Genomic DNA, 12,943 nt, shown 5'->3' with positions numbered 1-12,943 from the left:
CGGAAATCGTCATTTACAAGCGTCATGTGTAGATGGTAACCCCAGACCCGCGAAAGATCTTGCGAGAGTGATCACTTTAATCCAAACCCCGATCTTTCACAAACGCTAATCAAGTGGATTCTGTCACTAAATCCAATAAGATTTTAACTACAGTGTCATCATATTATAAAACATGATTAGTCAGTTAAGATGCACTCTGAAGAAAAAAAGCGGACGAATCTCGCGAGAGTTTAGGAAACCTAGGTTTCCCTTCTAGATATGACGTCCATTCAACGCGACTCGGGCGGGCAATTTGAGCGGACTGCTGTTGTCGTGTCGCCCGTGTTATGATACTACAGTGCCGATTGTGAAGTAAATCAAGCAAGAAACGGCTGTTTCACCACGAAGAGGTCAGTATGAACGAAGGGAATTCTGGAAACATAATGGCGGAGTCTAATAATGTTAACGGCTCGGAGAGAAGACGGTCAGCGCGGTTAAGTTCTCCTCCTCAGTCTAACGTTATAAGTGACAACAAAATGGCGCTGGATCCTGTTGCTGTTAAACGCCGCATCACTGTGAGGAAAATAGCACCCAGAAAAACCGTCGCACCGTCGGAGCACAACAAGGAGAACACACCGAGACGGTCGGAGCCAGAAAGCGGCCAGCAGAAGAAACCCAAGGTGTCGACCCCAGGTCCTGTTCCGGGGCGTAGGGGCTCCTCCTCGGCCAAGGAGTCAAAGAAGGCCGCTATGCCCTCGCCGATCCTCCCCTCCCCTCCGCCGCCGCCCCCTGCACCCCCAGTGGATCCAGCAGACGCGGTGTGGTCGCAGAAGGTGCGCCGGTCCTACAGCAGGCTCAGTGACAAGTCCCTCAACAGCCCCGAGTCCAGAGAGACCCTGTTCGGCTTTGAGAAGCTGCAAACCCCCGAGGTGATCCGGCAACCCAAGAGAGGTCTGGAGGTTTCTGGATCTTTGTCTGGTCTGAACTCTTTCACATCTCTGCTTGAGGCGGAGGAGTGTGGTGGTGGTTCAGCTTTCCCCGAGCAGGACACAAACATACCGGGAGTAGCTGTGGTGAAGGAGAAGAGGAGGAAGAAGAAGGTCCAGCAGATAAACGCCTCAGAGCTGGACGCCATGGCTGCAAAGATGAACGCAGAGTTTGAGGAGGCAGAGGGGTTTGAGCTGGTTGTGGAGTAAATACTGTGACTGAAATACTTAAAAAGACTGAAGAAATCTCTTATAGCATGTTATTTTTATCATTGACATGCTGAAAAAACACTGACTGTGGGAGGACAATACTTTAATGCGTGTTTTACTCAAAACATTTAAGTTTCTATGTCCAGCTCTATATAATGCACATTTTGATTCTTTGGAGTTTCATACGTTTGGTTGTTTGTTGAAATGCTCTTATTGTGGTTGATTAGGTCATTATGTGGTGATACCACTAAAATGACCAGTAGTTTGATAAGTAAGACCTAAAGCATGTCCTTTATTTTGTTTTTTATTGAGACATTTATACAGAATATGTGTCCTGTGAGCGTTTAGCTTAGATGTGTCATGTTAAAGGTAGAGCTGCAACGATTAATCCATTTACTGTCAAATATTAGACTAATTGCCAACTGTTCTGATTAATCGTTTTGAGTAATTTTTAAGAAAAAAAAAGTCAAAATTCTTTAATTCTAGCTTTTTAAATTCTGTGATATTCTGCTTTCTTTACTCCTCGAACTGAACATCTTTGGGTTGTCAATGAAACATGATATTTGGGGACATGCTGACAGACATTTTTCAGTATTTTCTGTTTCATTTTATCGACCGAACAATTAATCTGGTAAATCTTTGCTTGTTAAAGGTCCACTGTTTGTTTTTCATTGTGCCTTGACTGGTCTAACTGACTTTTTAGTCACGCACTGGTTGATCGTGCACATGATACATAGAAAGAAAGTGTGTGACAGTTTAATATGAAGTTTAACTACATGTGGAAGCTGTAATTTGTTAACTTTGGAACATTATGTTTGGGGATGTAAGATCTGAGAGCTATAAAGGAATTGTCTTCTATAAGGAGAAAATTGTGTAGTGTTGGTATTTTGATTTTTCTTTATTCATAACATTTGAATCACAAAAAATTGAAATAAGAGCATTTCAGACCTCTGTAACCACCTTTAAACGATGTTTTATATTCACATTTAATTGACAAAATTTTAGAATAAGACTGCAAGATCAAGGTCGTTCTTGGACATTTAGTTATGCTACATCTGCTCTTTCTGACTCAAAAGAAAATCTATTTTTATTTTTCACCTGCTTGTAAATGTAAATAAATACTTAATCAAGAATTGCCAGTAGATATAGAAGTTCTTTCTGTTGCAAAACTTTACAGATATAATTTCTTCTGCCAAACCGGGCATTTTGTCAGTGATAGTAGAAGTGATGTCAATTTTAATGAAACCGCTGAACACATTTGCAGTATTTGATACATCATACAACCTTTCATAGCCAATAATCTACTCAGTTATTAGACCATATTACAAAATGATTATAATAAATATAATACACTATGATCACTGCCATAACATTTCAGTGAGTGACCATTAATTATGAAGTATTATGAAACTTGACCTTATAAGTCATAAAGTGTTTTATAATTTGTTGATGATTATTGTTGGTGTGTTTGAGTGTTTATAACTACTATTATACATTCCTATGAGCACAGTATAATGCATTATAAATGATGCATTATACACATGGGTGTCATATAAATTGCCCCCCCCAAAAAAAAAAAAAAAAAAATTGCCAATATGAAGTCTACCAAAGAGTATTCTGAGCTCCAAAAACTGTTGGGTGTGTAAAGCTCAGATTTAAGGGGTGACGGCATATGTCACTGATAATGTCAACCTGCACAGAGCTTAATAAGCTACTAGCCAAACATGTTGACTAACAACCACATTCCTGTACACAGCATTGGTCTCCAGTGATCATGATGAGGCAGACTGAATGAGCGAGTGGGCGATCTGTCTGGATTTAATGAGAGTGGTGGACAGGTAAGACGCTTTCCTCTAGAGTCTCTTAAAGGTGTAAAGTGGATGTGTTGCATAATTTGCACTAACAAGGGGGGGGGGAGTTATCAACACTGATGTCTGCCTCTGACTGTGCAGCCATCTATCTCAGATAAACTGGGTCAGTCTGTTAGCTGATATACAGACAAGTTACTGATTGAAACAAAACCCTAATGATTGGAAAAATATGAGCGTTCCTCCCGGACCATGGTGTATAGACATAAATATAAAGAAAACTGCTGTGCAAACAATGCAATACTGTAAATAATAACAAAGATGCTTACAGAGCACAAGAGGTTACGAAATAATTTGATGAATATGAAAATGATGCGAATAATGTCGTATAGCCCACATAGTCACATGAGGCCATGTAATAGAAACCTTTTAACTTGCAGTTTTTTAATCTTAACTGTTTGGTAACCATGGTAATTAGGGTTAAGATGTGATTTAGGGAAAATGCCATGACAGATGAACAATGTTCCTAATTTCTAATAGGAAAAGTGTAAACAAGAATCCAATCTTAGTGGTTGTCAAATAGAGTTGGGTCGAGTGTGATTAAATGGTAGAAACCAGCTCTCTATAATCCAAAGGACACAAATGACGGCGTCCCTTATGTATTTTCTATTTTGTAAGGGGTCCTTGACTTAGAAGAAATTGAGAATCTCTGTCTTAACTTTCCCAAAATCTTAAATAAACTCTCCTAACTTCACAGTAACTATTAAGCATTCCTGACTTTCTGTTTTACACCTGCAGTAGCAGCTAACTTACTAGCTAGCAACCGATAGTGTTCACTAATAGTAGCTAACTATTAACTATAGTGCTAGCTATAGCTAACATTAATGTTATCCATCAGTACTGTTTCAAATATGGTGAAATTGTTAAGTGTAATAAAACGTTTAATCTTCATTTGTTTAGCTTATGTTGTTTGTCCAGCTATGACCATGATTTTGCGCATTTAAATGTGCTTTGTTAAATACTAAACACTCAAAATTAAAGTAAACTGACATGAAATTATTCCCACACACAATCCTGGTCACCAGCATCACCACCTGCAGTCTCTAAATATATTTCGGTGTTAGTAGTATTGACAGATTAGTTAGCTATGATTTCTGTGTAGCTAATGTTAGCGGTTGGTCTGCTCAGTTAAAGTAAGTCATTGGTCTGTGTTGCTAACATTGGAAGTTGGTCTGCCTAGCTGATGTTAGCAGTTAGCCTGTGCAGCTAACATTAGCAGTTGGTCACTGTGCTGTGATGCTGTTCTCCTTAATTTAAAGATTTAAAGACAAAATAATGTTGAAATTTCCATTAAGTGAAGTGTTTTTTTCATTACAGGCCATGATAATGAATTAACTGTAGAATTAGCTGGTTACACTGACACCAGAGTGATGATGTGAGACTCGTGAAATGTTGTAATGTGTGCACACTGTACATGATAGTATATTGTTCTTTATTTTAAAATGTGCTGCTTGCACTGTATATATTTACAGCCCTGAATGCAAGATTTAGTAGACATAGTTTGACGTTTAATTTTGTCCATCTGTATTCAGTAAATCACTTAACATAATACTGAATACATTTAGATGCTCCTTACTTTTGTTAGTAAAAGTCCTATAGAAATAGAGACAGTACTGCTGCACCTTTCCCTGCAATATAACTGTGCATTAGTTAGTGATAAATAAACCCTGAAGATCTTTATTTAAACCTGAAGAAATGATCCACAGCGCTGCCGAAGATGCTGACAAGTATATCTACACCTGTTATACCAACCCTGCCTGAATAAGCTATGAAGTTGGTTATTTACATCTGCTGAGAGCACGTACAACATGCTGATAGTATTTGTGAGTGAGAAAGAGACACATAGAGAGATAATGAGTGTGTGTGTGTGTGTGTGTGTGTAGCAGCCAGCGAGTAAATCCACAATTTGCTCACGCATTTTAGGGTGTGCAAAACGTGCTCTGTTTGCCTCCTCAGGTGCCATTTCATGTTCATACCCTTCATTTGGCATTTCGGCTCCCTGGGAGAGGAGAGGAGACATTTTTTACCTTTTTTTTTTTTTTTTTCCCACAGAGCACAACCCATGGTGGCTCGCCTTTTGTATATTTTTAACAAGGTATTCATGTCTGCTTGTCACTACAGCTGAAAGTTACAAACAGAGTGAAGCAGGAGGGTGTTTTGTGAGCTGTCACTGCCAGAAACAGTTATTGATTTACAATGCTGCTGCTTGCACTGCCTCTGCTTGTGCTTTTGAGTCTGTTCATGCTGATTTTTTGGGGGGGTTGGATATTTTACACTCATATTCAAGTGTTTTTTTTCACCCCCCTTCTTTCTCCTCTCTGCTTTTTTTTTTGCTTTTTCCTCTCTTTTCTCCCCCCCTCTCCTCCACCCCTTCACATTTCACTCACGGCAGTTGTCGCTGGTTCAGCTTGACTGCTTCGTTAGGGCTCATCATTTGCATTCAGATTAATTATCTAATTACCGACAAATGTCCGGCGGCCACCCCACACTCCGGCTCGTCAGCTCTCAGCCTGTAATTATTTTAATCATTTACTTTCATCTGGAGCGTTCCTGCCATACTCCTGTGTTTAGAGGCCATTCTTAATTACCCTGCCAAGACACTCTTTTCATGAGAGGGAGGGAGGGAGGGAGGGGGGAGAAGGGTTGGTTTGAGGGAGAAGAGAGAGCAATTGGGTGAGGGAGAACGTGTGTGTGTGCGTGTGTGTGTGTGTGTGTGTAGGTTTATATTACTATATTCGTGGGGTCCAAAAACTGGGAGCCCAATAGACTTGTGGGTAGGGTTCGGTATCATTTAGATTTAAACGATTCTTATTCCGATTCTGCTCATTGATTTCTGTTCGTAACCAGGGAGGTCATGTTCTCTGTGCTGTTTCTGGGAATATCAGGAATTTTAACAACATAAATAGTTGTTTTTTATTGTAAAATGACACACAAACTATACATGGTGTGTTTTAGTCTGATTAGATTTATTTTAGACTAAGTACATTTCAATTTGATGTTCTTACACCTGAAAAAAATATTTTTATTGAGTCACTTTTGTTATTGAGTCTTAAAACAGGAGACTCCTTAACAGGAGAATTAGCACATGTTTTCAATAAAAATGACCTAGTTTCAAGCATGTGCTAATCAAGTAAAAAATTTCTTGACTATAGTGCAACAGCCTTCATTATCTTTTCTTTGTTTAAGATACATCCACACAAAATTCTTGAGGAAAGTTGATTCCTGCAGGAAAAAAGAAAGTAATATTGAAGTGTAGGTAGAATTGAGCCTTTTTCCCAAGAAAAAATTGGTTTGCAGCTCAATTTAGAAATAAATCACTTAGTAATGTTTGCAGTGTAGACAAAAATAAACAAATTAAATGGAAATGAAAAATTATTTAAAGGTCCTCACATGACATTTACACCATTTTATAAGCTGATAATTAATAAGGGTAGGGTAAGGCGACATGTTTGAAACCTGCAAACTCACCGCTAGATTGCATTAAATGTTAAACTAACGTTAATAAAATAACCGTAACTTCACTGGTTTCTTGAATATTTTGGTTAATTATTTGGTTACTGTGGTACTTTGGTTGTTTGAGTATTACAGCCCCAAGAAAAGTCTAGGGGATGAAGGGGAGTAACAACTGGGGGCTTGTCCAGATGCAGATCCCAAGAGCAACGTTGCTCCCATGAATCGTGAATCATGAGGCTGTTCTTGTTGCTGGGAACTAACTGAGTGTGTACTTAGCCAATAGAGGAAATGATGCAAGGAGGAGAAATGTTAAGGCCGTGATACAGAGGAGACACTTTAAGGAAATTTTGTCACATGTAATGGAGGCAGGATATTTTACAGCTTAACAATAAATGTTTTTGTCTTAAATGACATCAGGGCACTGACGTTGAAACTTAAATATGAACTTGAATAACGTAAATAATATGTAACATTTCTGTATTAAAATGTCTAAAACATCTATATGTTTATTGTCTATATTTTGTTGAGCTGTGTACTTATACTATCCCAAATGTCAGAGAAATACACAATTTATTCAAGGTAATGGTCCGTTTACTTGCTAGCCACTCATTACAGAATACATCAGATATGACAGGGAGTGAGGAAGAAAGTCAGTGAACACGTAAATAAAACCTTAAGAGAGTTATATCAGATAGATTTTCATTGGCAAAAGTGGTTGCTCAACAGTGAAGACAACAACTCCCATGATTCCACACTACTTCAGATGTTATCAAGTGGCAGAACTTACATATTGACCCTTCCACACCGCTGAGCAAACTTGGTACCTCAGTCAACTTTGTCCTTTTCCTGTAAAAGCAACATATGGGGCCACATCTTAAGTTTGCTAATATTTGCAAAACACAGCTAACTAGCTAACTAATGATTGACGTAGATCAGCTCGCTAGTTAGCGCGTGTTTTGCTAACATTAGCTAAGTTGAGATCTGACTATATGTCACAGCATACAGTATATTTGTGTACATGAAACAGGACAGGAGACAGTTGACTGAGGTACCGGGCTTGCTTACCTGTCATTGGAGCACAGACCAAAAAGGGGCGGGACTTGGGAAGGGTCCATTGTGCATTTGAGAAAAAGGTTTGAACACACATAAAATGCAGCCTTTTAGAGCTACAAAATAAAAACAATGGCGCAATGTTCGCTATCAAAGAGTTTATACTGGCAGATACCAATATGTCTGTGATATAGACGATAGTATTAGCAGATATATCGATCAGGCTCCTCTACAGTTAGTTTTGATAGGTTGGTTTGTGGTAAGGGGCGAGGAAATGCATTGTCAAAGACGGGTCCCCACGAATATAGTAACACAAGTCTCTCTTCTCTCTCTCTCTCTCTCTCTCTCTCTCTCTCTCTGTATGTGTGTGTGAAAGAGAGAGAGAAAGACCAATGGGGACATGATCCAGAGGCTTTGACAGCACAGAGGAAGCTCCCTGCTCTGCTGGATGCTCTTTCCTCCTCTCTCTTCTTCTTTTTTTTTCTCTCTCTCTCTCTCTCGCTCTCTCTACATACACACCACCCACCAAACCTACCCACCCCCGAACCAACTTCCTCGTCTCTCCTCTCACCCGCCCCTCAACCCCCCCCCCCCCCCCCCCCCCCCCTCCACCCCACCCCACCCTACCCCTCCTCCACGCCCCGCTTCCCCCGTTATACTTCCTCCCTTTTTCCCTTTATCGCAAGCACACACAGGAATCGCCCGTGGGCTTCAGTGCTCTGACTGCTAATACACTGACACACACTTACACACACACTACACACACGCACACACACACAGAAACAGAGCAGACAAGAGAGTCATGCGCCCTGTTTGTGGCACTCATCAGGATGCACACATCTTTCCACTATCTGCCTGGAAAATCTATACTCCTCTCTGCTCTCTGTTCATCTGTCTCTTCCTCTGTCTCCCACCATCCCTCCCTCCCTCCATCCATCCATCCATCCATCCCTCCGTCAGACCTGCACGGCTGCACACTCTGCATGTCTATCTGCTGCCCTTCCATCCCTATTCCTCCTCTTCCCTTTCTTATCCCGGTATTTAGACAGGCAGGCTCGCGTCAGGCCTGCTGCTCCCCGTCCTCCACGATGAGGGACGACGGGTCATCTCTTTCTCCCCCCGTTTGACCGCTCCATAATGATGCTCTCACTCAACCCTTAAGCCACTCACCCCTCATCCCCCCCCCCCCCCCCCCCCGACTGCTCTTGTTAAGAAAAGCGAGAGTGAGGGAGAATGAGAGTGAGAGAGAGAGAGATACAAGCTCTGTAATTGGGCTCTTGAATATTTAAGTCACTGGGGATGAAAGTTTAATGAAAAGATGATTATCTACCAGTTTATCACACCACTGTTTCATATTTCATTTTCATATTCTCGTTCCGAGCCGCATTGTCCGTTTTGGCAGCTGTGGATACAGAGTTTATGATCCAGCATGTGTTGGAAAATACTGAGGGAAACGTGGGAAGAAGAGGAATCTTGAGGTCATGATACATAGGAGACACTTTATGAAGATGCAGATGAGACATTTTGTCAACATTTAGGCCCAAGAATGTTCGTTACTGCTCTTTTTTTTTTTATGGGATTTTGTCACACTGACCATCAGTTATTTCTGTTAAAAGCAATGTGCTGGAAAATACTGAACAAAAAAGAGCAAAAGATGCACAGAAGCAGAACATTATTTCGATAAGAAGCTGATGGAAAATGTGTCAACACTTTGGACCAAAGATTTCTTAATTTCTTTGTCATATTAATCATTCATTTTTCTTCTTCTAAGAATGTTACAGTCTCCCCCAAAAAAGTCAGCCCCGTTCAGATCCTAAGAGAAATGTTGGTTTCGTATTTTGTCCTGTGAATTGTTGCCATGAGGGTTTTCTTGTTGCTGGGTGAATTGTCCATTTGGGCAGTTGTTGACTGAGTTATGATCTAATAAATGTTGAGCAAAAAGAGGGAAAGATGCGAGAAAGAGAAATAGTAAGGCTCCAGTACAGAAGGGACACTACAAGGGAGTTTTGTCCACATGTAGGACCTTATTGCTCTCATTTTTTGGGATTTGTCACACTGACCGTTCACTATTTCTTAATGGTTTTGTCCATTTCGGTAATACTGAGCTATAATCCAGTGTGTGCTGAAAATTTCTTGGTCATATCAATCATTCGTTCTTTTCTACTGAGTGTGTTACGACTCCACGAAAAGTCTCGGAGATGAGGGGAGAAACACTTGGAGGCTGGTCTGAGTTCAGATCCCAAGAGCCGTCTTTATTGCTCACTTTCATGGGATTTTTTCACATTGACCATTATTTTTTCCTGCTAAAAGTTATGTCATCCTTATAGCCAATACTATTTCATAATCCATTAAATGTTGGAAAATACTGAGCAAAAACGGTAAAACATGCCCTGAAAAGTATTATGTCTATGATATAAAGAAATTTATTTAAACAAGACGCTGAAGGGAAATTTTATCAACATTTTCATGCATTTTTTTTTTCTGTTAAAAGCAGTGTTGCCCATTTAGATTTTTATTCCAAGTGGCTGTGTCCATTTAGGCAATACCATGTTATAATCCAGTTTGTGTTGGAAAATACTGAGCAAACAGAATAAAAGATGCACTGAAGAGGAATATTATGTCTGTGATACAGAGGAAAACATTTAAACGAGATGCTGAAGGGATTTTTTTTAAACACTTTGGACCAAAAGTTAAGTTCCTGGTCACATTAATCATTAGTGTTTTGAGGGTTTTTTTTTATGAGGGGAGCAACAATGGGGACTTGTGCAGGTTCAGATCCCAAGACCAAGTTTGTTTGCGTACTTTGTCCCATGAATCGCTGTCATGAGGGCATTTTTGTTGCTGGGTGAATTGTCCATTTGGGCAGCTGTGGACTGAGTTATGATGTGGTAAATGTCGGAAAGCTGAGAAAAAGAGACAAAGATGCAAGGAAGAGAAATAATAAGTGCTCTGATACAGAGAGGACGCTATAAGGAAATTTAGTCCACGTGTCCCAAAGTGTCCCTCTTGCCCATTTGGATTTTCATTCCTACCAGCATCGTCCATGTAGGCAGTACTGAGTTACAACCAGTCTGTGTTGGAAAATACTGAGTATACATACAAAAAGAGCAAAAGATGTGCAAAAGGGGAATGTTATGTCTATGATAGAGAGGAACACATTTAAACAAGATGCTTAAGGGAAGTTTTGTCAACACTTTGGACAAAAAGTCTTGAACCCTTTTTTTTCCTTTCAGTCATATCCCCAATTATTATTATATAAATGTGGGGTTGAGGGCATCAACTTTTTTTTTGGCTTTTTGAAAAGGCTGCATGCCAAAAAAAGTTTGGGAACAACAGGTCTAGGGCATGAGAGTCTCTTAATTTCTTGGTCATACTGATCATTCCTTGTTTAGTGTTATGGTCCCAAGAAACTTCTAGGGCAGCCATTCCCAGTCCTCTCAATCCACCTAAACCTTTAATCAACTCTGAACAACACATGAGACTAATTGTACCAATGATGAGGAGCAAGATATCTTCTGGTATTAATGTCAAAGGTCACCATATACAGTCTAACACCTGTTAAACTATGTCAGATTAAAGCTACTTGACATTTAAATTAGTTTTAAAATCAATCCTAAATTTTTTTTTGTAATTTCAAATTTATAAGACTGAAACTTAAAAAGTTTTATTTGGTCTAGGGGACGAGAGGAGTAACAATTGGGGGCTTGTCTGGGTTCAGATCCCAAGAGCAATGCTGGTTTCATATTTTGTCCCATGAATCCTTGTCATGAGGGTTTTCTCGTTGCTGGGTCTGTTTTGGCAGCCGGGGACTAAGTTATGAGCCTGTAAATGTTGGGAAGAAAAAAACACAAGAACGAGAAATGTTAAGGCCACAAAAGGGAAACTTTGTCAACACTTGGTGCCTAAAGGTGTCTTTACTTATTTAAGTTGATTTGGTCACATTAATCATCGCCTTTTTCTCCTAACAGTAATGTTTCTGTCATAGTGCATGGAAGGAAAATGCTAAAGCCATAATACAGAGCATACCAGTAGATGTAAAAGTGAAATTTGGTTAACACGCATTGTTCTATAAGAGCTATGCCACTTTCACACGCTAACTAATTACTTCTTCATAGCTGCATTGTCCATTTTTGGACAATGATTGCTAAGGACTGCTAATATGCCAGCTCATTTCTGGGTTTTAGGACTCATTCCTGCAGAACTCTATGCTGGACCAGGTGAGGTTGTTGCAGTAAAACCTCTAAATATATCGCAAATGACCAACGCAGTGCTTTATTGCTCATGAATTCAACACTTCATTTATTTTTTCCAACTTGCACCGATGGGTAAACAATCAGGCGGAAATAGCCCTTACACCACTTTTTGCTACAAAACAAAAAAATTATAGTATCCTCTCTCCAGTTTTTCTGTCTCCCCCCTTTTTATTAATTCAGTTAACTGTTCATTTATACTTTCTGTTGAATTAATCTCCCAAATTTAAGGTTTAAATTGTGTTTCAAAAAGTTTTCCAAACTGCTTGAAATAAAACAAATTAAATAATACAGATGTCATGACCTCAGTGTCAACTGAGGAATCTGCAGCCATGACCATTAATTGTTATCATGAACATAAAGGTTTTTGGGGTATAAATCGGATCTTTTGTTGCCTTCTGTGCATGCAAAAACACATAGACACCAGATTTCTCTGTTTAGACATTAATTAAGGGATAAATTTGGTGCCAATACTTTGGCTTAAAGCATCAGATGGTAACTTACTGATTTCATCCCGTTCTGTTGTTTGTGTGTCACCTCCATTAACACAGTTCAATAAAAAGCACAAGGACACTCTTTCCTTTATTTAATCGTGCGGGATAAACAGACGGCTGTTTGTTATTCATTCTCATTATTCATAATGGTGGAGAGACATTAATCCCTTTTTGCTAGAAGATGGTGTGAAAAAGCAGCGTCGTGCCGGTCTGACGTGTAGCACTTTTTGCCAAAGCCCCAGTGGAATAAGAGGGACAGCAGAGTTTTGAGGGGGATTATGTCGCGGACCCACACATAGCCTCAGGCCACAGTTTGGAAAAGGGACACAGTTTGGATGGCAGAGATTAGAGCACCAAGGTATGGTGCTCTAAAGAGGCCATTTCCAGGCAAGGACGCAGCTGACGTGGGTCAATATGTGGGACGACTATCTTCTTTGATAAATGAATTCTGGTAATAATACACAGACTTTATTTTTGAATGCATGAAAATTAAGATAAGAGGTGATTGCAACTACACTGGTCCAATGAAATAATGGCCATACATCATACAGATGTCTTTTGAAGATTTATTTTTTTCTCTTTCTCTCTCTTGTCTGCAGACAGCATGAAAAGTACAAGAAAATAAAAAGCTGTATTCATCACTCAGTCATTTT

The 12,943-nt window shown here is 39.7% G+C and overlaps 1 protein-coding gene across 1 annotated transcript; it reads left to right on the top strand.

The window, feature by feature from the left end:
• The first annotated feature begins 266 nt into the window (after positions 1 to 266).
• Positions 267 to 2,029, top strand: cdca5 (cell division cycle associated 5). The gene has a single exon (XM_084738940.1). It carries the CDS (start codon positions 396 to 398, stop codon positions 1,173 to 1,175), a length of 780 nt encoding a protein of 259 aa, XP_084595066.1. The 5' UTR covers positions 267 to 395; the 3' UTR covers positions 1,176 to 2,029.
• The last annotated feature ends 10,914 nt before the right edge of the window (positions 2,030 to 12,943 follow it).

The sequence above is a fragment of the Lutjanus erythropterus genome, chromosome 16, assembly GCF_056507025.1.
Source record: "Lutjanus erythropterus isolate fLutEry1 chromosome 16, fLutEry1.hap2, whole genome shotgun sequence".
Lineage (NCBI taxonomy): Eukaryota > Metazoa > Chordata > Actinopteri > Lutjaniformes > Lutjanidae > Lutjanus > Lutjanus erythropterus.
Note: the sequence above shows the minus strand (reverse complement) of the source record. Positions and strands in the feature narration are given on the sequence as shown.

Excerpts from the sequence above, each read along its gene's own strand:
- cdca5 (XM_084738940.1), top strand. The coding sequence starts at position 396 with ATGAACGAAGGGAATTCTGGAAACATAATGGCGGAGTCTAATAATGTT.